General features: G+C 40.3%; 1 protein-coding gene across 1 annotated transcript in view; it reads left to right on the forward strand.

Moving 5' to 3' along the window:
• Positions 1-8,354, forward strand: part of SCYL2 (SCY1 like pseudokinase 2) — a 42,665-nt gene extending 34,311 nt beyond the window's left edge. Inside the window, exons 15-18 of the mRNA XM_074870842.1 lie at positions 227-293; positions 421-510; positions 1,615-1,734; positions 2,320-8,354. Of these exons, the coding sequence (XP_074726943.1) occupies positions 227-293; positions 421-510; positions 1,615-1,734; positions 2,320-2,970 (928 nt within the window). The 3' untranslated portion in view covers positions 2,971-8,354. The remainder of the gene's footprint in view (positions 1-226; positions 294-420; positions 511-1,614; positions 1,735-2,319) is intronic.
• The last annotated feature ends 18,202 nt before the right edge of the window (positions 8,355-26,556 follow it).

The raw sequence follows: 26,556 nt of genomic DNA on the forward strand, positions 1-26,556 counted from the left end.
AAAGAGGAACTAAGATCATGTGAAATGATCATTAGGAAACCTTTACAATTTAGAATATTAACATTTTCCAGTTTCCCACAGACATTCTTTAAAAACGACAGTGCTCTCCTAATGCAATTTTTTGGTATTATTTAAATGCAGAAGAATAATCTGCATTGCTGATTTAGTGTTGTGGATGTGACTGTAAAGTTATCTTTTTGTAATATGTGTACTCTGCACTATATAGATCTTTGGATATAGCTAACCAAATGAGTGTGTCTGAAGAGGCAAGATCTAATAGTACAAGTAGTCAGGTAAGTGACAATATTTTATTGCGTTATGTGTAGAAATTTGAAATTTAAAGTTACTTAGTCAATATTTATGTTACCTTAAATTACAACATTTCAAATAACTAAGTTTTGTTTCTTTGAACTTAAACAGATTGACAAGGTATTTAATACTAGTGGAACTGATCTTTTAACTAGTGGATCTGATAGTAAAGAGAATGAGATGTCATCAAAACAGAAAAAGGTGTGTTTTACTTTGTTTTGGAATCCTGTTACGTCCATTCGTCTAATACAAGGCTGATACGGTTACATAAAAAGAGTACGTGTAAATATTTATCATATTTAAAGCTTTAAAGGAAAACTAACTCCTTTTGTATAGCAGAGCACCATACATAGTCACTTGTGAAAGTCCACTGAAAAATGTTCAAATCATATCCTTGAATTTCTGTGAAAGCCTTTCCTTGAAAATAGCTTTGTACAAAGTAGGCAGCAATTAGGATTATAAATTTTTGGTCATTTTCGTTCTCCTTAATTATAGATTTCAATGAAACAGCAGTAGATTTAGATAGGAAAATCAAAATAGGCAACTTTATGATAAAATTACAGAGATGAAGATAAAATGTAGAATTTCATGTGGTAGCAGAGACATTTACAGTACAATTCAAAGTTAAGTGAAAATGAACAGTCAATACGAGGATAAATACAAGAAGCAAAGAAAAACCATGACATGACATAGAATATTAAATGTAAGCATAAACTACTGTAAAATTATTTTAATGCTATTAATTATGTAAATAGATCCACAGAATCTATGCATTTTATCATTTACGTTTCTAGTTATCTGAACCTTCTCACTAATTTTAGACTAAGGCAGAATGATTCTATGATTTTATCCTTCATCCTTAACAAAAGTAGAGCTAAAATCCTGAAAAGCCTCTTAAGCAATCTTTAAAATAAAATTCCCTTTCCAACTCCATGGTCAATTGCAGTTCTATATCATGTGCCAGTTGGTAACCATATAAAAACAAAAACTGTGAAAAACGCTTTTTCTTATGCCCAACAATAAGAAGACAAAGTTAAAATGGTTTTGTTGTGTTACTTCTTTATTTGAGATCTGCTCAAATTTCTCATTATGCTACTTTTAATATTGTATTTATTTGCTTTAAGTACTTTTTAGCAATATGATAAATATTGTAATAGATTTTGTGCTTATCCACTTTCTCTTTTGTGTAAATGTGTGGTGTTCTCCCACGTATTATTGAAGTGACAGTGCTATTTATGAAATAAAAATACCGAAGTAAGAATAACCATTCTGTGTGACTTAGTGTCAGTACTTTCCCTTTCAAAGGCATCACTTACACTTGAAGAGAAGCAAAAGTTAGCTAAAGAACAAGAACAGGCACAGAAACTGAAAAGCCAGCAACCTCTTAAGCCACAAGCAACTGCAATAACACCTCCAGTGAAGCAGGTGAGAAAGAACAAACTACTGCAGTGTTTCTGTTGGGCCTGTGATGCTTTTTCCTTTCAAGTGCAGTATGCATTTAGCTTTTTTTTTCTCCTGCGAGTCACCTTTGTTTTCACAATGGCACAGCTGAAAAAAACTGACATCAATTTTAATCTGCCTTCCATTTGCATTATTAGCAATATTTCCCATTTTTTAAATTGCAGGAGTTTCCAAAGGAATAATTATTATTGGAAGGCCATTGTTCTAGATAAGGAAAAAGCACATATTAAAAAGGGTTTTGCTCTGAAGAGTGTATTAACTAAATTTATAAAGGGCTTGGGGATAGGAACGGGACATGTAAGCAAATGTCACAATAGTACTTCATATGTTGTCTTATATAAAATAAAGCTGCATAACAATTAGTTCTAAGTAGCAAAGAATGAAAATAACCTAATTGGTTTTGTATACAATTAAATTTCATGCCCAATTCCATGCAGTAAATTCTGGTTTCTCAAAAATTAATGTCACTTCTGCAGGAGCAATGATAAAGACTGTTGCTAGAGTGTTTGTACAGGAAAAGCATTTAACTGCATTTTATGTATTTTGCAGACAAAAGACTTGACAGATACCTTGATAGATAATATGTCATCTTTGACTAGCCATTCTATCAACAAAGCTAAAGTTGCATCTTCAAACAGCTTCTCTTCTGTCCCTTCTATGGGTGTTGGAATGGGGTTTTCATCACCTATTGACAACACAAAGAGAAATATAACAAATGGACTAAATACTAATATGGGTTTTCAGACTGCTGGATTCAGTATGGGAGCTGGTCCCACCACTCAGAATTTCTTCAGTGGTCCAAGTGCAACAGGAGCAACCAAGATGAACATTGTACCGACTGCCAATATGCCAAATTACAGTCCTATGAATGCTGCATCTACAATCTCTCCACTGACACAACAGAACAGACCTCCAGATATGTCTGCTTTAGATAATCTTTTTGGTCCTCAAAAACCCAAAGTTAGTATGAAACAGTTGGCTCAACAGAAATCAAGCCAGTGGGTTAACCAGTTTGTACCCCCACAAGGGTCCCCAAGTGCGGGCAGTTCGGTCTTGGGACCTCAGATGAACATGATAGGACAGCCTGGTTTTGGTATACAGGGTAATCCTTTCTTTGCTCCTCAGAACTTTACACAACCAGCAAACACAATGACAAACAGCAGCTCAGCTAGTAATGACTTAAAAGATCTTTTTGGGTAAAACATTTTTTCCTTTCAAAGATCAATGAAATTTGGATCATGGGAAAGCTGATTAACATCTTATTTTTGATTAGTAAAAGCATGACTTGGGGAAACTTTCAACCCAGCAAAGTAAAGACTTTTGCACTGGAAAAAGACTTGATTTTTCATTCACCTGGTACTGCAGTGGAATTGCGTAAGTGCAAAGTCATCTTACATGCTAAAGATTTCCTATCTCTTTACTGAACAGCAGAGCACTAAAGGTAGGATGCATATATTCAATCGAAAAAGAAGCAGCTAAGTATTGCAAAATTATTCAGAAGTGTACTCAATCAACTCCTATGAAATTTCCTACAAAATTTTGTTTTTTAAATTCAACAAAAATGCCTAGGGGGTAATAATGCTAGTGAACGAAATCCTGCAGGCCAGTCCTTTCAGTGTCTGCTAAAGTCTTATTGATGATTTGTGTTGCCTGAATTTGGCACCGACTGTCATTTTGCCATGTGACAGTTGCAAAACGTAGATTCTTACGCTGCCTCAGAAAGTTTTGTTAGCCATGTTACATAGAAAGATCTCTAACCAGTAAGAGGCTGAGAAAATACTTTGTATTTCTTCTCTTACAAGATAATTGAAATTAATGTGCTAGTAAACTACAACAAGGTTCAGGAGACATAAGAAGTTGTTTTAAAATTTTATGCAAGTTTAGGACAGAGTAAGAACACTGCTTTAGTGGTCATGCTGGTTTACAGCCTGTTTTATAATGACATACTTGTTACCAGTCCCATAGCAAAAGGCAGTATACCACTTACGCAGGATTTTAAAATACATGTGGTGGCTTGATCACATTTATTGTATATTCCAGTGTTTTCACTAATTTGATACTGCTTCTAACTAGTGTGAAAAAAGAATAAGTGTAGTTATGGAACCTCATAAAATGAATGTTCTCTGTAAAATTTGGATGTTGAGTGCCCCAGCTGTGTAACTAAGTAGTTCTGTGTAGCTAAACAGACACTGTTTAGTTACACAGAAATATCTTTAATTACTTCATAGATTTTGGCTCCGTTGAGAAGATGGAAAAGGATTGCCTCGTCTAAGTTGCTCATAGTTGTGTGAAAAAGCAGACTGCCATAAATTGCCTTGACTAGAATAAACTATTTCATTTTAATTTTGTTTTAACTCAAGTTCTTGTGAAGGATAGAGGAATATGAAGTGAGTTCTCAATTTGATTCATAAGCTCTAGAATATATGGTAAATACACAGGTATTTCTGATCCTTTTTATTGTATTAGTCCAAATTTAATAAAGCTCTCCAGAAAACCAAACGGTAGTTTCTTCTACTTCCCAGAAGGTGTATGTTCAGCTTGCCCATGATAGAATCTCAGCTCTGTCAGGCACCACTGTTGGGTTTTAACTTTTTCTTTCCTAGGAATTTCAGGAGCTTTCTTACATAATATTTTGAAGACTATATCTGGCTATTTTGAGAAGGAAAGAACTAGTTACCTTTTCTATTGAAAGCCTACATGCTTTATTTTTCAAAGCCTTTCACTGAAGAAATTGTTCTTTCATTTGCTGCTTAAGAAACCAAAGGGCCTTATGCTGTAAACGTGACTTGTATTTTGTTATATTTCCACAGTTCTAAGCGGTAATAGCATTAAGCATATTTCTTAAAGAATTGTTTATGTATTATAGCTGCTGCCTTACTCCTATTATTTTAAAGTACCTGGGACCAGTGAAATTGTGGTTTAGAAAACAATACCTAACACATTGTGATGCTTATGTGCTGTTAATATTCATGATAAACATTGTAGGTTATGTTAAGATATCTGTGTAAACTTAAGACGATACTGGAACTGTTAAACTATTTAAGTTCATTTACGTTTACTAGTACTCTATACTCTCACACTAATGTCTTCTTGTATGTCAACTCTGTTAGGGTAACTTAAGGCAAGCCTTTGAAGAATTACTTGAATCTGTATTCCTCTAAATTATTTGGAAAATAAGTTTATATTAAAAATTAACATCTGTTAGGACTCTAGAATGTATTAAATTAATACATCTATGATAAAGGCAGTCTTAAATGTCAGTGTCCTGATCTGGGTTTCAGTCCCTGATCCCCCTGGACTGGGGGCTTTTCAGAACTGGATTTTAATTTAAGCTATTGGAGGGGAAATTAACTGAAGGAAAAAAAAAAAAAAAAGAACAAATTTTATATGCTAGACCTCTTAAACTATGGGGTTTGGGGTATGTGCTTTTGGCATGAGCTATCTGAGAATATAATCTAATTTGTAAGAACAAAGTCAAAAAAATCCTACAAGTTCAAATTAAGAGAGGCTTTTATATGCAGTGGTAATGTGATGGAATAAGATCTTTATCTGGTTCAAGTAATACTTTTTTTTTCTACTTAGATTTGAGAACATTATTTTGATTGCTCTTGTTTGCTGCAGTTTTTAGAATGGCCAGAGTAGAAGAATAACAACAACGAAAACTGAAAAGGCTGCTTCTAAAAGTTATAACAAAATTTTCTAGTTATTTAAGAATAAAAAAGAAAAACATAACTTCAGTTAAAATGAGAGGGTCAAATCCCTCTTCCTTGTAGATGCTTCCTGCTTAGTGTGTCAGGAAGCTGGGTGGGTGTGAAGTTTTCTGATTATTTCTTCTTAACTTAGAGGAAAGAGGAGTTGCAAGAGGTAAGTCACCGAGGCCACGTGCCACTTGGCTCCTGCTACAATAGTTTTTCTTTAGGAAGCCTTGTCCAGTTGATCTCTCCACTTACAAGTCGTCATTCTGAGTCCCTGCAGGAGGCTGGAAGACTCATCCTGTGGCCAGAGTGAATACCATTGTTTGAGAGCAACAGCTGTACTTCACATCCAAGTTGTATGGGAAGGAGTAAGAGGAAGGGGCAGTGTTACAAAATGTGAACATTCCAGGGGCCTTCTGTTTCTGGACTTGGATGGAAAGCAGTGTTAGACCTAGCTTGGCCTGAAGCAGGACTGTCTAGCCCTAATGCAAAACAAAATGTACAACACAGGTTTGAAATTGGTATCTGATTAAGAAATTGCAAATTCTGTTACTGAAAAAGTAATCTGATATAAAATGTTATTTTTACAATGCCTTGAACAATGCTGTAAATGACACAAAATTTCTGCCCTTTGTATTCAGCCTAATTTAAAGGAAAAAATGTGGAAGCCTGGCAGGTTATATTATCATCTTACAGCCTCCAGCCTGTGCACCCACTGTGCTTACCCACTGCGAGCAGATCTTTATTCCACTGGGAAGATCAGAGCAGGGTCTGGGTTGAACTGCCCAGCCCACCTGGTTTACTTTACATTAATTTGTAAAAGAGAAGTAAAGAGAAGAGTCTAAGTTCCTATTCTTTAATTGATTTATCTGTATTATGTGTACTACAAAAGGAGAAAAGAAGTGGATATAGTTGTGCATCTTAAGTATAAGCATCAGTTGTGCTTTGGCTGCTCTGGTGTATGCTCAATGAACGTGACCGCACCAAGACAATGGTGTTTTCCATATTAGAACTGTTGGTTCCATTTGGTTTTAAGTATGAAGGTTTTTGAAGCATCCTCTGAAAACTCAGTCTTAGAAAACAAACTAATCCTGCTAGTTGGAAAGGTTGTATTAAAGAGGCTTGAAAAACCTGTTCTGCTGGGGCTGATAGAGAGGAACCTTGAAACTACTGAGTTACAGATAAGCTTAGAAGCCCCTAGGTCTTCCTCTCACAAGAGGAGAGAAACAGGGGGAAACAGAGAAATGGCACAAGTGTCATTTCAGGGATGGAGGAGGAAGCAGATTTTCTGTTCCTTTTCATCACACAGGTGTTGCCAGTAAGGCACAGAACTGCCTGTGGAACCTGCTTATGCAGGAGGAAAACAGTATCAGAGGAGTCTTTTGAAAGGTAAAGGAGTCCACCAATTATCTGGGAGATGGGGAGAGAAATTTTACTGGTAACATGGGTAGAATGCCCTAGGTTTTTTTTAATGAAGATACTATGTCTTCCTCTCTCAATGATGATATGAATTAGAAATGTGGGGAAGTTGTGGCCTTACAGGTCTGTACAGATGCTGAGTACCCCAAGCAGAAGGCCGATTTTTTGGATGTAGAGGTGCACAACATTTCAAGCCTTATTATTTGAAACTTTCCTTTTCTGTTAAGTTTTGTATTTTTAGCAACACCTGTTTCACATTTATGTGGAACTTTAACAAACAGCCCAATGGCCTTTTAAAATAAGAAAAATGTGTGTTAACTATTGTGTTATAACCTCTATTACAATGTTATCTATGTCTGTAGATAGATAAGGGTGTGTATAGATTACAGGATTTTAGATTTTTCAGTTCAGTTGCACCAAAAGAGCAAGGATTAAATGAGAAGTTAGATTTGAATCAAATTCCACAAGGCTTCCATACAGGCTAACAATTATATGATACTTTTGTTATCTATTCTAAATTTACATGCTTAGTCTGCCTATATATACATGACTTGAGCAGAAAAGGAAAGTTTTTAAAACATAAAGTTTATGAACACTGGATCTCTCATTGCAGATGAAGTTTTTGGACTTTAGAGTGACCTTTGTTTATTGATTAGGTGTTTTTTATTGGGGGTGGGTGGGATATCGCTGATTTGTGCCATTTCCAATAAAAGAAAAGTAGGGAGAGGGGAGTACAGAAAAAATACCCTGTTGTATATGTGACCCCTTTTTGTTCTTTGTTAAGAGATATGCTGCATTTTATATACTCATTGTGAACTTTTACTCTGAAATAGCTGTGAGGAAACCTATCTGGAGAATTTCAGATGAGTTAGCTGATTTTCAAGTGAGGTCCTGCCTTGTATCTTACTTTCCATTAGGTTTTGACTGCTTTACAAGGAAATTACACAAGGCAGTAAAACCTTGGATTCATACACCAAATCCTCTTGCCTTCCAGGCCTCACACTTGTATCAACAGAACAAATAAGCCCCTGAAGTTGTATTGTCTTTAAGTTCTCTGAAACACTTCTAACTGCTGTACAGATTTCTGAGATGAAGTTGTAAATCAAAATGTGTTATAGTGAACTCAGGCCTTGTGCAAAATATTTAATACTTGTTTATTTGTCTAATCATACAGTCTCTGTACTAGTGGCAGTTTTATGTTTTGATTGTAAAACATTAAAATTCTCATGAGGTTTATAGAGTGATGTTACTGTAGTGTCAGCTGTGATTCATAAATAGAACTGTCATAGCATGGCATTAGTGCATATCTGGTTTATTGGACAGTTCTTCAAAAGCAAATTTATTCTTGTATCAAATTTTAGATCAGTTACTTAATATGTAAAAGGTACAGTGACAGTTTCGAGAAATTCATATCACTTTGTACTCTGAATGAAGTTACCTATGGAAATAAATGAACTTTTCATATTTTCATGTTGGAAGATATTTTTATTTAAAATTTGCATAAAATGAATAGTAACGTATGTAGAAAACTTTATCACTGTATATTTTGTTTAAAATACATTTTATCTCACGTAATTTTGAGTTCATTTCTGAGAGTGATTGCTGCTGTCCAGACATCTGTAAAAATGTGATCACATATTGACTTCATGCAAAGAATAAAAGTCCTGGGGTAAACCTGACGCACTAGATGTCTCTAAAATTAGCATTTACTTTTTCTGAAAGCACACTAAACCCATGTTAGAATCTGGGGTTCTGATGCCACATAGTGATCTCAATTTGCATTTTCACTGCTCACTTACCCAGAAACCAGTCCTTTCTCTAAACCTGAATTTCAAGATACACTGCTTTGTTGATACACTGATTAGTTTGCCAGTGACTGCTGGCAGGAAGCTAGTTCTCAGCTTTTTGTATGGTATAAATTGATCAAGTATGAGACATATGAGCTCTGATCTGCTTAGAACCATCACTGTTAGCTGAAGAGAGAGTAGAAGAAAGAGAGGGATGAGGTGGAAATGAAAAGGTAGCATCAGGTGGCTCCAATTCCCTCTTTATTTTCATTTGCTGAGGGTGAGGGCATCCCCATTCCTCCCACAGTTGTATCCATCAAGGAAGTACAGCCTTGTTACATGCCAGCTTTCAGTCAATAGTAGCAGAAGATCAGAGTGTGAACTTTCAGTAAGGTAGAGACATACTGGATGGCATCCTGCTGAGGAAATGCCTGCCTGAAGTTGATCAGCAGATCACAGTGCTCATCTGACTTGAATGTCCTTTACCATGGTAATGTTCTCTTTGTCCCCTCCATTTCTGGACATTGGTAGGATCCATAACTATTACGTGTATATTAAACAGTAAAGTCTGAAGTGCTGAAATCCAGATATCCAGATGTTGTGGCTTAAAACTGACAATTTCATAAACTCTCATGAGTTCAGATAACCTAAGTCTTCAAACAGGAGAAGCTGGAGATCTTTGCAGTTGATTCTTCTTTGCCTGGAATACTTTGATACTGACAGCTAATTGTCTCTGCTTCATCACTTCAGTATCTCTAGTCCCTCCTTTAGGTATGTCATACACCAGAGCTTTAGGTTAATTCTTTTTATATCAGTGTTTGTAGAACTGTATTACCTTAACAAGTTCGCAGTTGTGAGGAATGCAGCTCAGTAGGTGTAGGAAATGCAAAGAGAAACAGTTCATTCAATGTTCTCTACCTGTTGCCAGACAGAAATGCACTTCTGCCCTGCATCTCAGAAGCTCCCTGCACTTATGTCATCAGTTGGAGACCACTGCAGTTACTCAGTAGATTGGAAAACTGGCTCTTAGGGTGACAAGGTGAATTCCAATTTGTTGTGCCAAACTTACGAACCAGGAATTCAGAAATAAACTCCTATCCATGCACAAACCCAAGAGCAGCTAAATAAATACTAGTTATTCAATCTCTAAAATAATTTCTGAAACATTCTAGGCATAAATTTTAGCATTACTATAAACTTTAAAAAACAAAATCTTTCCTTTTGTCCTCTGTAAGGTACCTGCTACAAACTATATTATTATGGCTCTAGTGCAGTTTCTTACTGCTAATTGAGGCAGTTGTGAATGTGGAGCAACTTGGAACTTAGAAATTACAGCAATTTAATGGCCTACCTATATCTACTTACAATTTCTGAAGGTCTTTTCGGTCAGGCTTTTTGCTTGTGCCTTAATCATTATTTGGCCTTTTTAAATAGAATTTCTTACAATCCATCACCTTTTGCACAACATTCAAAAGACTAGGCTTTACACTGTTCTGAAATACTTAGCCATTCTGAGTAGAAACCTCATCGCCCTCTACAACTACCTGAAAGGACGTTGCAGAGAGCTGGGGATGAGTCTCTTTAACCAAGTAATAAGCGATAAGACAAGAGGGAATGGCCTCAAGTTGCGCCAGGGAAGGTTTAGACTGGATATTAGGAAGTATTTCTTTCCAGAAGGGGTTGTTAGGTGTTGGAATGGGCTGCCCAGGGCAGTGGTGGAGTCCCCATCCCTGGAGGTGTTTAAGAGTCGGGTTGACATAGCGCTGAGGGATATGGTGTAGTTGGGAACTGTCAGTGTTAAGTTAATGGTTGGACTAGATGATCTTCAAGGTCTTTTCCAACCTAGATGATGCTGTGATTCTGTGATTCAATTCGAGGATAATCAAAGCAGAAGCTCCATTTGAAACTACATCAGTGAAAACATTATTATATTTGACGTGAAAACCAAGGGGTTTGGTGTTTGGAGCAAGAGTTACTGTATTGGCAGTGTTTGTTCATGTCTGCATGTCTCCTTAATGCTAGCTTAAGGTTATGGCTTGTAAGAGTAAACAAAACCAAAACTCTGAGGAGCTTCCTTTCCAGCAGGTGGCTTAAGAACCAGATACTATAAGGAGGAATAACTGGCTTATTTTCTGAACAGAAAAATCAAATACTAAAGAAGAGAACTCAAAAAAATTAGAAAAAGAACCCCAAAAAGTAGAAAAGATATCTGCCCCTGCCATGCTGATAAATGCTTACCTATGACTCTAAGTGCTTAGCTGATATCACAGAAGTGACTTCAAGTAAGTGCAAATAAGCAAAAATGGTAATGAAGCAATCAGATACTTCTGTAAATAGAGCAATAAATATTATCTAAAGAATCTATCCTAACATGGCACCAGATAGTTTTGGGGTTAATTAAAATTTTTAAAAATAATTTCTAAAAATAATTTTATCTTACAGCGACTGTATCTTACAAAATCGGAGAATCAGGAAAAATAAAATTACACTAAAATGTCATTTTCATACTTTTGTTTTTAAACAGGAACTTTAAATGTAGCCTTTCCCCAAAAAGCCTTATGCTACAAATCCTAGCTTGGTTACAAAACAGAAAAAAATCTATCTAAAAAATATATAATTTAAAATATTTGGTACACACTAAATACAATTTTGATGCCAGCTGTGCTCAAAGCCTTGATCTGCTGTGTAAAACTAGCAAAAGAAATAATTTTTGTTGTGGATTTCTGACCTGATAGATACTAAATGCCATTTCTGCAATCTGAGTGTTTTCAATATAAAGTACTAAGGTATTTTCATTGTTATCCTGTGCAGGATCAAATTATTGATTAATCTGTTCTTTTTTATTATTTGGCAAGCAGGAAACTCTTTAAAATTTAGCTGAGGTTTTTTGTAGTTTGATTGTGCATATATGCTTTATGTTTCCTAAGGAATTAGTTACTTGATTCATTGACAACCATTACAAAAAAAAAAAAAAAAAGATTTGCAATGAAATACCACCTTTGCATTATACTCACTGCCACATTTTACAAACCAGAACCATACAGTTGAAGCTCTTTGATTAAACAAGCACTATAAATATTACTTAAGTTAATCAGATCATTAACTGGCTGGTGGGTAGGAGATGTTTCCTTATTCTTTTCATGACATAGATAGTACAAAGCCTTGATTTTTTGCACGTTGGAGAAATTAAGTAAATGGAAGTCTCTTCAAATGTAATTGCCAGCTTAAATTGAGCTCAACCCCGTGTATAGCACTTGTTTCATCAGAATTTTTCTTAGGACTCCATGCCTGCTACTTTTCCAGGCCCTTTGGGGTGCAGCCATCTCTTGCAGATTCTCTCTCTTTGATTTTCTTTCCTATGCCCATGCCCACAGGCAGTGCATGGCTGTGTAAAATCATAGAAGGGTAACAAAAATCAGAGGGCTCTGACAATTCTTTTTCTGGTGATACTTGGTAAGAGAATGCTGAATTTAGGACAGTGGCAGCCTGAACTTTGTGCCTGTCGCTCTTCAGCTGGAGATTGTTGCTTTGCCATCAGGGGCTGCAGCGGGGAACCTAACCTGAGGCTCTGCATCTCTGCTTGATGGTCCAGCTCTGGCAAGCTGACAGACTGTGCGATGGAGGTGGCTGGTGAGTGGGCACGTGTTTCTTTTGCTACCTGCTCTATGGGCAGCATGAGACTGGAGGAGAAATGTTAAAGTCAGCTACAGGTAAGTAATCCAGAGGATTACCAAATCCAGATCCCAGAGTGATACAGCAACTGTTTGAAGCAGAGTCAGATTTCGGGGAATGGCTAAAAAAAAAAAAAAAAAAAGAAGAAAGGGGAGTGGAAACTGTCATTGGCCAAAATGACAGAATATCCACTGCCAGCCCCATAGGCATGGGCCTGTTTTCTTTGAGCTAGTGTCCCCCATCCATCCGCTCTGTTCAAATTCCTAAATTGCCTGTGCAGAGTGAAACAAAGAGGTTCACTCAACAGTCAGGATTGAGTATAACTGTTAAGCAGGTATTCTTTATTCGCAGCGGTGGGCAGCACTGGGGAATCACTCCACCACAAGAGCCGCACTTACTAATAAAACTCTCTGACTAATATACACAAAAAGCATACATATGCATTAGATTTCTTAGAAAAGGCAGTCTTAGGCTAATGGATTCTTAGAATTCATTTACATAGTCTGAGCATGCATAGTAAAAATAGAGTGAGGGTCTTCTCTCCTCCTTAGGGGTCCACACAGCCTTTCTCACACTGTCTGTTAGTGAACTTTAGGTTTCTAGTGTCCATATATGGTCATAGAGTTACTTCATCCGTCCTTCAGCTCCTGTTTGTTCCAGCTTTCAGCACTTATCTCGACACTGGCATCTTCTTAGGCACTTGTTTTCTTTAGGTTCCTGCTATTAGGGATGTACTGAGGGACTTTTTCAGACTGTCCAAGGTCTGTCTTATCTATACTAGGCAAGGAGTTACAGGTTTCAAAACATCTCACAAGTGGGTAACTGGGTAACAACTACAGAGGGTAGTTAGGAAAAAGTATAAATGAAATTATGTACATTACAGTAAAATACAGGAAAAAATAAAAGCTAGTAAAACATAAGTGATGTCTAACATTAAAACTAAATGTCTTATTTTACAGGTCCCTGTACATTAGCAGTTTCAAGTATACTTGTAGCAGCTTCCCTTCAAGAGAGTGCTGGCTGCTGCTGCCATATGAAAGAGCTTAACTTCTGACAGCTACTGCTGCTGGTAAAGGACAGCTGCTTAAGCTCAGATTTAATTTAGCCATAACACACTTACTGGAATGTTGCATTTCAGCATGTTTATTTTTGTTAGAAATGACCACATTGTTAGATTGAATGGTTGTGGTTTCCCCTGATTTGCTGTAGCAGACATTTTCTGGTGAAAGGTGGGTAAAATGTTCAGTATATGAAACTACCAAGAGATTGGATTAATAAAAAAGTAACTTTTTTAAAAGTTTAAAAAACAAGATTTATTTGAACAAAAGTATTAGTAATAGCAAGTTCTGTCCTGAACTGTGCATTACTGGTCACTATGTCCTTCAAGATGCCACAGTTGACGAATTGCATTCTTCCTCAGATCTTTTTTTATACATGTATTGTAAGGGAAGAGAAGGTTTTGCTTCTTCAGTGTTGCTCAGTTTCTACACTTGAAAAAAATAATGTTTTTAAATGGAAATACAGCTGATATTTTTTCCACTCTAAAAAAAAAAAAAAAAAAAAATCAACTGATGTTAGGTGTTTAGTTAGTCAGCTAGTTCAGCATATGAGTATTTTTAATAGTCTGGCAAAAAAAATGTTGTTTGATTTTTTAAAATTTACAGACTGTAAGAGATGACATATTTAGTCACTGACATAGGTTGTCAGCACTTAAAGTATTCACTTTACACAGACTTATTTTGCTCAGTGAAACAAAAAGCTGACTTATTTTAAGCTGTGTCTCTTTCTATGCCATAATCAGTTCTTTGATGAAAATGATCTACATAAAAGATATTCTGGAACTTATTTTATTCTAATATAAATAAGCCCTAAGTATAGTTCAGCATAAACACAACTTCCCCTTCCAAGGAAATTGTAGCATACTTCAGCTCTGTTTTTAAGACTAATGTGACTGCTCAGTCGTCCTTCTCCCTCATTCCCTTTCACCCTGTCTTGGATGAAAGTATTAACATGGTAATGATTTAACAGGAAATCTAGATTTATTAATCACTAACAGCACTTGATCATTACAAAATAATTCAGAAAATGTTATAAAAATAGCGACTAATCTACAGATTTTAATATGACAAGATTCACACTAATTTACTTTATGGTATCTTAATTTATACATATGTACATGCACATACACAAACACAAAACATACAAATACACACAGACAAAAGCATTCAGATCCAGTAGAATGAAGTATGTACCCACACACACCAGTAAGCAGAGAAAGAGTGGGTAAAAGAGAAGCTAGCTCAAAGTAAAATTTCCCTCCTCTCGAGTTTAGAGTAGATACTCACAATGCCTTGGTATTCCTCAACAGGCAATAATCAAGACTCGAGGGGGTTGACTTCACCCTGGCCTTCCATCAGCTCTGGCAGCAGACAACACCTTAAGGGTTTTGATACCTGAGAGGTATCCCAGCTCAGGGGAGATGCTGGTCACAGGCCCACTGCAATCCAGGAGAGCTCAAAGGGTCTCCCTTGTGGTCGCAATTTATACGGTCCAAGATAATTGACTTTTGTCAGATACCTTTTGCTCACACCCAACTTGAACAACAAAGTATTCTGGTGCCTTCCAGCAGTTGCACAAGAACTTGATGAATGTGTAACTCTGTTATGGTTCCCATTTGACCACATCCCAGGCACAGGTGTGCCAGGCCCTTAGGAGATGATGGGCTGTTATAACCATTTCGGAGCGATCGGGAGGGGCAGGAGCCAGGCTTGTTAAAGGGGCACCTTAACGTTCTGATTTACTGCCATTAGCAGTCCTTATCTCCACAGATTGGTGTAAAGCTCGGGGGAGGTGGGTGGAATCACACCTAGCACCAAGCAGCCCAACAAGGAGGGGCGAGGGGGGGATTGAGGAGGGGTGAAAATTGCACCACCACACACCCTTTGCAACTTTGAGCCTATTGCCCACTTTCAACCCTTGTTTGATAAAAGTGTGATTAAAATACTAAAGGCAAGGAATTCATGAATTTTATGAATTCATTTCATTTTATGAAAAATATTGGCTCATTAGAGGGACCAACTTTGCATTTCAAGTGAGGAAAAGTGACATAACTCCTATTAGAAACTAGAAAATTCACGTAAGGGAGAGCCCCAGGAAGGCAGGTTTTATAAATTCTGATCTTCACGTGGTCTCTGGTTTGGATATTTACTTACATATTCCACAGGTTTGGCTTTCAACTATTTAAAAGGAAATAATTTTTTCATTAACTTGTATCCTGATGTTTTCTTTTAAGGAGTTCAGATCTGGGAATAGAGGAACACAATGCTACGTGCTATAATTTTGTGAATCAATCCGGTAAGAGTCTGTACTCACAGGTCGTGTATCACCACTGATAGTTTTGAGTACCATGTTATGCACGTACTGCCTGGCGTAGATTATCTGTTAAACATGGAGAGAATACAATACCAAAGACTATTCCCCTTTAAAATGTATTTTCCTAGTAAGGGCAAAAGGGAAACCACAAATCTGAAGAGATAGAATGATCTTTTGAGTAACTCTTAACAAAAAGATTTCTAAAAACATCAAAGCAGTTCCTTGCTGATAGTGACAGGCTGTAAAAGGCTATGAGATCTTAACTTTCAAAACCATCTGTAAAATATAATAAAACTGCCATAAGGTGTCACTATAACCCAAACAACTTTCAAATAAATTGAGAACATTATAGAAATGTTCTTCTCCAGCTACAAGGCTTTCCTTATACTGCTTTGTGAAAGTAAAAAAGGACAGATTTTAAAATAAAATAGTGTATTCTTGTATGCACAGAAATCATCATTAAACATACCTGTAGTAGTTAGTGCAATGATATAGAAGCTCTGTCCTTTTCTTTGTGGAGAAACAGACGTAATTCACATAGTAACTTTCCACATAGAAATGCTTTAGAAGCCCTCCTACTTACTATATAAGGTGTAATAAATTACCACTTAGTTCGCATTTTCCAGTAAGAAAAACTATAAGAATTCCTATTTCCATTATTGTTTTATTTGTTGTTAGCATCCCAGGAGCCTCTATTTTTTATTTCTTGTCCAGCTGTGATCAAATTTCTTTCCTATCAGATATCTGATCTGGAAGCAGAAACTAGAAACTGAAGATTAATTTTTTAGCTATTTGAAATTAATGCTGGTTTTGCCAGGGAAACAAACAGCATCTGAAAATTTTATTTGGGCTGACTCAGCACAAAGCATTTGAGCACATCAGAGAAAGACTCAGTTCTCATATATGGTAAAAAAGAATCCTGAAGTCTTTGGATCCATCTTCATTTATGGAGTAAAAGTGCTGATGTTGTAAAGCCATAGATTTCAATGGACCATTTTGATCATTTAATCCAAACCCTTGTATAACATGGGATCCCAGGTCACTCCTTTTATCTTTGACATCAGATGCTGTAGATCTTGATGGCTGAATTCCTATAGTAACCTTCTTTTATGTAGTGTTACAATAACTCCTACAGATGTCAATAGAAATAGAGTCTCCAGTACACCAGGCACTGTACAAATACAAAGGGAAAAACAGTTTCACCCCAAAGTTTCTTGTCTAATTGATAAGATATGATTTTCATCTGAGTGGACCTTTGCATGTGCAAAGAGCTGAAAGAAACTCCTTTGAGAAGGTAATATGGAAACTCACCTAGGAACCCTGATCTCATCCTCTGAATCCTGAACTCACCCTAATGCTGATAATCCTATGTTTCCAGGGAGCATGTAGCTGACACAAGCTCCTGCAAGCAGATACTGTGGTGAGGTTTGCAATTTGAAAAGTGTTACCACTTAGTTGATTATATCAGTATCAGGTTGATTGATACTCAGTTACATGATAAATAAAATGATCTTCACTGACACTTATCTTTACAAGGCCACTTCTGCGACATGTCTAAATGTGTGTTCTTCTTGTGTCTGGACACTTCTTTTCTAGTTGTTTTTTTTTTTTTTTTTTTTTATTTACTGTATCTACAGCTGTGATTTCTGTTGGAAATAAAATGAATGAAAGTGACTCTCATATGAAATCCACAGCTGACATTTTTTTCTTTGGAAATAATTGGTTTCAGGAGAAAGTTAAAGCTGCTGCGGTCTCCTCCCCTGAAGAAGCTGACCATGGGCAAGTATCACGTGAGTGTTTTTGTTCCCCGAGTTCTGTGCCCCCATCTCAGAAGTGTGGTATTACAACTCTTGTCTAGTACTGGAGGATTTTTATTTGCCTTATTTAATGGTCTGCCTCCTGAGGTGAATTGAGTGACTTCTGTGCTCTCTGAAACTTCAGAAAGGAAGAAAGTAAAATAAACTCATTTAGAAATGAACTCTCATGCTTTCTAAGCTATAATCTTGTAATTTCTTGGGGTCTCAAATACGTTAACTTTGCGTCCTACTGAAACAAAACATATGGGATCAACTCGCTTCTTCCTCTGTGTCCCCGCTTAACTTTTGATCCAATTTCAACCCTTTTTACAGGAGTAAAATTTCTATGATCCTAAGTTGCTACATTTAATTTAAAAATGACAGCAGGGTAGCACACACTTGACAAGATACCAACAAGGTACCAGGCCTGCTGGCAACAGATGGTGTACACCTGTCTCAGAGGAGGAAAAGGATCTTTGCACAGGAGTCACTAGGGCTCTTTGAAAGAGCTTTAAACTAGATTTGAAGGGGGAAAGGGATAAAACCAGGCTCACAAGAGATAAGCGTGGAGGCAGCACACCAATATTTGAGGGACGATGTGCTAGTGGGGTCTGATCCAAGGTAGTGGATGGAGATCCAGGTGGCAGCAAAGATGCAAGGGTTATTGTTGTATTAGAAACCACGGAAGCACCTGACAATGTTGACTGAGGAACTAGGGTTTCTGCCCGCAAAAAGGTGGCAGGATCAATAGCCCAACTGACGTGCATCTACACCAATGCATGCAGCATGGGCAACAGACAGGAGGAGCTGAAAGCCAATTGTGCAGCAGGAAAACTATGACATAGTTGCCATCATGGAAACATTGTGGGATGATTCACACAACTGGAGTGGTGCAATGGATAGTTATAAACTCTTCAGAAGGGATAGGCAAAGAAGGAGAGGCAGTGGGGTAACCCTGTATGTTAGGGAGTGTTTTGATTGTCTAGAGCTTAATGATGGTGATGATAGGGTTGAGTGTTTATGGGTAGGAATCAGGGAGGCCAAGAAGGTAGATATCATGGTGGGAGTCTGTTATATCCAACCAGGATGAAGAGGCAGATGAAATATTCTATAAGCAGCTGGGGGAAGTCTCACGATTGCTAGCCCTTGTTATCATGAGGGGTTTCAACTTACCAAGTGTCTGCTGGAAATACAGTGCAGCAGAGAGGAAACAGTCTAGGAGGTTGCTGGAGTGTGTGGAAGATAACTTCTTGACACAGCTGGTGAGTGAGCCAACTAGGGAAGGCGCCCTGCTGGGTATGTTTGTGAACAGAGATGGACTTGTGCGTGATGTAATGGTTGGAGGCCCTCTTGGGCACAGCGATCATGAAATGATAAGAGTTTTCAATTCTTGGAGAAGTAAGGAGCAGGGTCAGCAGAACTGCCACCTTGGTCTTCCAGAGGGCAGACTTTGGCCTGTTTAGGAGTCTGGCTGAGTCCCTTGGGAGACAGTCCTGAAGGGCAAAGGAGTCCAGGAAGGCAGGGCATTCTTTAAGAAGGAAATCTTAAAGGCACAGGAGCAGGCCCTCCCCATGTGCGAAAAGATGAGCCAGTGGCGAAGAAGACCAGCCTGGCTGAACAGAGGTCTGAACTCAGGAAAAAAAGAAGGGTTTATGACCTTTGGAAGAAGTGACAGGCAACTCAGGAGGACTACGAGGCTGTCCCCAGGTGCTATAAGAGAAGCCGGTGGCAGAGAAGACTACCCTGACTGAACAGGGAGCTTTGGTTGCAACTCAGGGAGAAAAGGAGAGTTTACAGCCTTTGAAAGAAGGGGTTAGCCACTCACAGTGATTACAAAGATGCTGTGAGGCTATGCAGGGTGGAAATCAGGAGGTCTAAAGCCCAGCTAGAAATTAATCTGGCTTCAGCAGTCAAAGATAACAAGAAATGTTTCTATAAGTATATCAACAGCAAAAGAAAGACCAGGGAGAGCCTCCATCCCCTGCTAGATGCGAGAGGAAACATGGCAACAAGTGATGAGGAAAAGGCTGAGGTGCTTAATGCCTTCTTTGCCTCAGTCTTTAATAACAAGACTATTTGTATTGAGGGAATCCAGCCTCCTCAGTCAGAAGACGAAGACTGGGAGAACGACCCCCCCCCCAATCCAGGAGGAGATAGTGACCTACTGCATCCCATCGACATACACAAGTCTATGGGACCGGATGGGATACACCCGAGGGTGCTGAAGGAGCTGGCTGAGGTGCTCGCCAAGCCGCTTTCCATCATTTACCAGCAGTCCTGGCTGACCGGGGAGGTCCCGACAGATTGGAAATTTGCCAGTGTGACGCCCATCTATAAGAAGGGTCAGAAGGATGATCCGAGAAATTACAGGCCTGTCAGCTTGACTTCGGTGCCTAGGCAGCTGATGGAGCAGCTCATCCTGAGTACCATCATACAACATGTGTGGGACAACCAGATGATCAGGCCCAGTCAGCATGGGTTTATGAAAGGCAGGTCCTGCTTGACAAACCTGATCTCCTTCTACGACAGAGTGACCTGCTTATTGAATGAGGGAAAGGCTGTGGATGTTGTCTACCTTGACTTCAGTAAGGCCTTTGACACTGTTTCCCACAGCATTCTCCTGGCGAAACTGGCTGCTCACTGCTTGGATGGGCACACGCTTTGCTGGGTAAAAAACTGGCTGGATGGCCGGGCCCAAAGAGTTGTGGTGAATGGAGTTAAATCCAGTTGGCAGCCGGTCACAAGTGATGTCCCCCAGGGCTCGGTTTTGGGGCCACTCCTGTTTGCCATCTTTATTGATGATCTAGACGAGGGGATCAAGTGCACCCTCAGTAAGTTTGCAGATGACACCAAGTTGGGTGGGAGTGTTGATCTGCTCGAGGGTAGGGAGGTTCTGCAGAGAGATCTGGACAGGCTGGAGCGATGGGCTCAGGCCAACTGCAGGAGTTTCAATAAGGCCAAATGCCGGGTGCTGCACTTGGGCCACAACAACCCCCAGCAGTGCTACAGGCTTGGGGAGGAGTGGCTGGAGAGCTGCCAGTCAGAGAGGGACCTGGGGGTGTTGATTGACAGCCGGCTGAACAGGAGCCAGCAGTGTGCCCAGGTGGCCAAGAAGGCCAATGGTATTCTGGCTTGTATGAGAAATAGCGTGGCCAGCAGGGACTGGGAAGTGATCTTACCCCTGTAATCGGCACTGGTGAGGCCGCCCCTTGATTACTGTGTTCAGTTTTGGGCCCCTCACTACAAAAAGGACATTGAATTACTCGAGCGTGTCCAAAGAAGGGCAACGAAGCTGGTGCAGGGTCTGGAGCACATGTCGTACGAGGAGCGGCTGAGGGAACTGGGGTTGTTTAGTCTGGAGAAGAGGAGGCTGAGGGGAGACCTCATCGCCCTCTACAACTACCTGAAAGGAGGTTGCAGAGAGCTGGGGATGAGTCTCTTTAACCAAGTAACAAGTGATAGAACAAGAGGTAATGGCCTCAGGTTGTGCCAGGGAAGGTTTAGACTGGATATTAGGAAGCATTTCTTTATAGAACAGGTTGTTAGGCATTGGAATGGGCTGCCCAGGGCAGTGGTGGAGTCCCCATCCCTGAAGGCATTTAAGAGTAGGGTCGACATAGCATTTAGGAATATGGTGTAGTTGAGAAGGTCAGTGTTAGGTTAATGGTTGGACTAGATGATCTTCAAGGTATTTTCCAACCTAGATGATTCTGTGATTCTGTGAGGATGTTGTGAGTTATGCAGGGAGAAAATTAGAAGGACCAAAGCCCAACTAGTACATAATCTGGCTACTGCCAATAAAATCAATAAATATTATTTCTATAAATATACTAGCAACAAAAGGAGGATGTAGGGGGAAACAGTGACAAAGGATGAGGAAAAGGCTGAGGTACTTAATGACTTCTTTGCCTCAGTCTTTAATAGCAAGACCAGTTGTTCTCTGGGTACCCAGCCCCCTGAGCTGGAAGACAGGAATGGGCAGCAGGATGAAGCCCACATAATCCAAGGGGAAATGGTTAGCAACCTGCTATATCACTTGAGATACACACAAGTCTATGGGGCTAGATGGACTCCACCCAGGGGTACTGAGGGAGCTGGCAGAAGTGCTCACCAAGCCACTTTCCATCATTTATCAGCAGTCCTGCCTAACCAGGCAGCTCCTAGTTGACTGGAGTTTAGCAAATGTGATGCCCATCTACAAGACGGGCTGGAAGGAGGATCCAGGGAACTACAGGCCTGTCAGGCTTACCACGGCGCCAGGAAAGGTTTTGGAGAAGATCATCTTGAATGCCATCGCATAGCATGTACAAGACAACCAGGTGATCAGGTCCAGTCAGCATGGGTTTATGAAAGGCAGGTCCTGCTTGCCTAACCTGTTGTCCTTCCATGACAAGGTGACCTGCTTAGTGAATGAGGGAAAGGCTGTTGATGTTTTCTGCCTAGACTTTAGTAAAGCTTTTGACACTGTTTGCCACAGCATCCTCCTGGAGAAACTGGCTGCTCATGGCCTGGACAGGCATTCTCTTCACAGGGTAACAAAATGGCTGGCTGGCTGGACCCAAAGAATTGTGGTGAATGGAGTTAAATCCAGTTGGTGGCTGACCACAGGTGGTGTTCCCCAGGGCTCAGTACTGGGGCCTGTTCTGTTTAATACCTTCATCAATGATCTGGACACAGGGATTGAGTTCATCCTCAGTAAGTTTGCAGACAACACCAAGGTCAACTGTATGAGGTTCAACAAGGCTGAGTTCTGGGTCCTGCACTTGGGTTGAAACAACCCCTAGCAGTGCTACAGGCTTGGGGAGGAGTGGCTGGAAAGCTGCCTGGCAGAAAAGGACCTGGGGGTGTTGGTCAACAGCCAGCTGAATATGAGCCAGCAGTGTGCTGAGGTGGCCAAGGCAGCCAATAGCATCCTGGCTTGTACCAGAAATAGTGTGGCCAGCAGGGACAGGGAAGCCATTGTCACTCTGTGTGAGGCACTGGTGAGGCCACACTTCAAATACTACATTTAGTTTTGGGCCCCTCATTACAAGAAAGACACTGAGGTGCTGGAGCGAGTCCAAAGAAGGGCAGTGAATCTGCTGAAGGGTCCAGAGAATGAGTTTTACGAGGAGCAGCTCAGGGAACTGGGGTCGTTTAGCCTGGAGAAAAGGACACTCAGGGGAAACTGTGTCACTCTCCACAACTACCTGAAAAGAGGTTGTAGAGAGGTGGGTGTTGGTCTCTCCTCCCAAGTAGCAAGTGATAGGCCAAGAGGAAAGGGTCTTAGGTTGGGCCAGGGGAGGTTTAGATTGGATATTAGGAAAAATTTCTTCACCAAAATGGTTGTTAAGCATTAGAACATGCTGCCCAGGGAAGTGGTTGAGTCACCATCACTGGAGGTATTTAAAAGACATGTAGACATGGCACTTAGGGACACGGTTTAGTGGTGGACTTGGCAGTGCTAGGTTAATGATTGGACTCGTTGATCTTAAGGGTCTTTTCCAACCTAAATGATTCTATGATTCTGTGAACTCTGCCAGACAAGTTTTACCAATGTGAAAAGCATTGTTAAACTCACACTGCTGTAGACATCAAAGTCTACCAATCATAAGGCCTAAGAGGAGATGAAACCAGTATTGATCACTTCTGCTTCATTATTTTGCTCCATTTGGAAGAAAAAGGAGGTATTTAAAAATTCCAAAGAGACTTCTGAAACATCAAAATGTTTTAATTCAATTTAATTTTAAGAAATCTTAAGTTAGGGAGACAGGGCACCCAGGATTTTCTACTGTTTGAGGACTTGGTAAGTGCTAAAAGACAAAGTCACCTGGGAAGCCCAGAGTCACAAATAAGTAACTCTATCAATGGAAAGTTCCTCCAAAGGAATAACAAGAGCAATCTCTGATCCAACAAGCAGCTCACAAGCACCAGGGATGTGATCACATGGCCTTGAACTGAAGCGAAACAGATTAAAAATTAACAAGGTTATTCTAGTCTGACCTCGACTGACTAGGCTGTGGCAACATTTTTTTCCACTGGAGGACCCCAGCAGCCTTTGGTTGTTGTTAAGGCTGACCACACAGCATGAAGGGAAGTAGCTTTATGTTAATTCAGCAGAGACACCAAAAGTCTGAATTGACTTTCCCAGGATGTGAATGACTATAATGATTAAATATTTCTAAAGAGTTCAAAATTTTATATTTTACAAACATTGGGAAAAGTGGCTGCTTGCAAGTCTGTATCAGGAATGGTAGTTAACAGAAGAACACTGTCTGAATGACACCCACAATCTGCACACGAAATGTGTATGCTATCCAGTCTGCACTGAAACCAGTAGCAAAATTTTCCCTTTAAATGTGGCAAAGACTTTACTCAAACCATTATTTTGAGGAATCAATGGTAGGAGTAGCGTAAAGGTTATTTTTCCAGGCTTTTCAACAAAAGAAATAGCTGTAACAAATTAGATAGCCTCTAGGTGTACATTTACTTACACCTGTAGAAGCTATTCTTCCAGGTGAGAGTTACATTTATTGCTAGGTCTGATATTTTCATGCTTAGTTTCCTTAAGGGGATGCTGCAATCCTGAATCTAGCCCTGTGTCTGCAAGGCACTGCTGTTGTCAGAATGGCACGTCTCCTATATGTGCACTTGACCAGTTTCCAGGTTTTCTTACAACTTATTTTTTTCTTGAGCATCCGAGGTAATGATAGTATATGAGCCCACAGCAGTGGCTGTCTGCATGCTGGTTTTATGTCCATATTGGCTCTAAAATACAGTTTTAATACAGCCTTACTAGAGGTCTTCGGGGGATATGAGTCTGTAGTTTCAGCGGTAGCTACAAGTTGTAAGAGCCAGGAGTAGTTCTAGTTTTGCAAAATATTTCTTTGCATGTGCAGGCCTAAATCATGCTCTGTCTTAGACTTAGATTACAGCTTGCAAGCAGCAGACTTACAATGATATGATATAGTATCATGCGTTTTAAGAAGGTCTGAGACATCAGAAGGAGAATCACAATGGGATAATGTAATTTCTGCAAAAGAAAATTAAGGCATAGGGTTAAAACAGGAAAGAAAAAAGAACAATGGCACCTGTGTCCATAAGGGTTATCATATTAGGTCTTGTTAAGGAGAAGAGACTTCCGCAGCTGATACTTCAAAATGCATACTGGGATTAGTCGCATAGGGATTGTCATGGCCTCATCCAGCACATCCTTGTTGGGAATTGGGTGGTGCCTCTGTGGATGGTGCCCCAACAGGAGCAGGGCACTGCAAAGCTGCTGTGACACTCTCAGTGGCAGTGTTTTGGAGTCCAGGTATTTTACTACTCTGTGAACCTGGGGAGGAAGTGGAGAAGCAGCGCTGGTCCTGTTGAGCGGCCTCCCTGCAGAGAAGCAAGAGTGAGTAACACCCTTTCTTTAAGCCTTAGGGAAATGGTCAGTGAATTTCAAAAGGGGCCACCACTGCAGCACTGCAGAACTGCAGGCAGTGGAAGGAGAGGTGGAACCTGCTGTGAAAAATGTACAGTTCTGCTAGTGGTGAGGTGGGCAATATTGCTAAGGAGAGCCCCTCCATCTGTGAGGGTTACGTACCCTGCCAGGTGCCAGCCAAGATGTATCTCTGAGGGAGCTGCTTGAAGCATTCCCAAATGCATGAAGAACAGACTTAAGGCTTCTGTGCTAAATGCAATTAGAGAATGTGTGGATAAATGAACAATGCACTAGATTTTGAGCACAGCTCCTTTCTTGTGTCTGCTCTGTGCTCTCTTTAACTGAAGCAGCACCAGAAGTCCAGAAAGAAGGACATGGGTCTTGGACACCACTTTCCAACCTGAGCTCCAGTCTTCCAAGGTGAATTTCTTGCACTGGAATTTGCACCATTTCCAGTTTGGAGCTGGGTTCTTACACGGTTTCAGGTGTTCAGCTGCCTTAAGAGCATTCAGGAAACTATCCCAAATGATATCAAATAGATGTTTGTTTAAATGGAGGATAACTACAATATATACTTCTACATGTATATATCCCTAAAAACATACATACCTCTGATGTCTGGCAGTTAACCTGCTAAAGTTCATTTTCTGTGTGTGCTCTGAAAATGGGAGACCTTGTTTTAATGCATGTACATGATTTTGTTGGGCCTGTGCTCCTTTCCATGGTGGTGATCTTGCTGCTCTGGCTGTCCGTGTGCCTCTGGTGTCCGGGGCCAGGAATCTGGAGTGAGAAACCAGGAGGAATTGCCTCCTCTTGCTCAGCTGTGGAGATGGCCAGATTCAAGCCTAAGCAGTGTGAGGAGGAGATGCAGCTGTTCCCAGGTCAGCAAGACATGCTGCAGGGACAGTTTGCCACTTGATCCTTGAGTTGGCAGTGACAGCAGTTGCTGTTCAACTCAACTAGACAGAAATACACCCAGAGAACCCCTGCTACAGGCATACGGGTGGGTAGTGCTGAGAGCTGGCTGGCTCCACAGCCCTAGCTGTGCTTACTGCTCACTATGGGAGGACTGACTGCTAGGGCAAATGTGTGTTAGCTCTGCTGAGCCTGGAGTTTTACAACACTACTCTACAGCACATGAATTATTCAAAAAGGAGACAGAAACTGTAACCATTTCTGCAGCAAAAGAGACTCCAGCCAAGTAAAACTTCCTTGGACCCCAAGCACTGCTTTTTTCCCTTCCCTTCCCTTCCCTTCCCTTCCCTTCCCTTCCCTTCCCTTCCCTTCCCTTCCCTTCCCTTCCCTTCCCTTCCCTTCCCTTCCCTTCCCTTCCCTTCCCTTCCCTTCCCTTCCCTTCCCTTCCCTTCCCTTCCCTTCCCTTCCCTTCCCTTCCCTTCCCTTCCCTTCCCTTCCCTTCCCTTCCCTTCCCTTCCCTTCCCTTCCCTTCCCTTCCCTTCCCTTCCCTTCCCTTCCCTTCCCTTCCCTTCCCTTCCCTTCCCTTCCCTTCCCTTCCCTTCCCTTCCCTTCCCTTCCCTTCCCTTCCCTTCCCTCCCCTCCCCTCCCCTCCCCTCCCCTCCCCTCCCCTCCCCTCCCCTCCCCTCCCCTCCCCTCCCCTCCCCTCCCCTCCCCTCCCCTCC

Source organism: Strix uralensis, chromosome 5 (genome assembly GCF_047716275.1).
Source record: "Strix uralensis isolate ZFMK-TIS-50842 chromosome 5, bStrUra1, whole genome shotgun sequence".
In the NCBI taxonomy this organism is placed as follows: Eukaryota; Metazoa; Chordata; class Aves; order Strigiformes; family Strigidae; genus Strix; species Strix uralensis.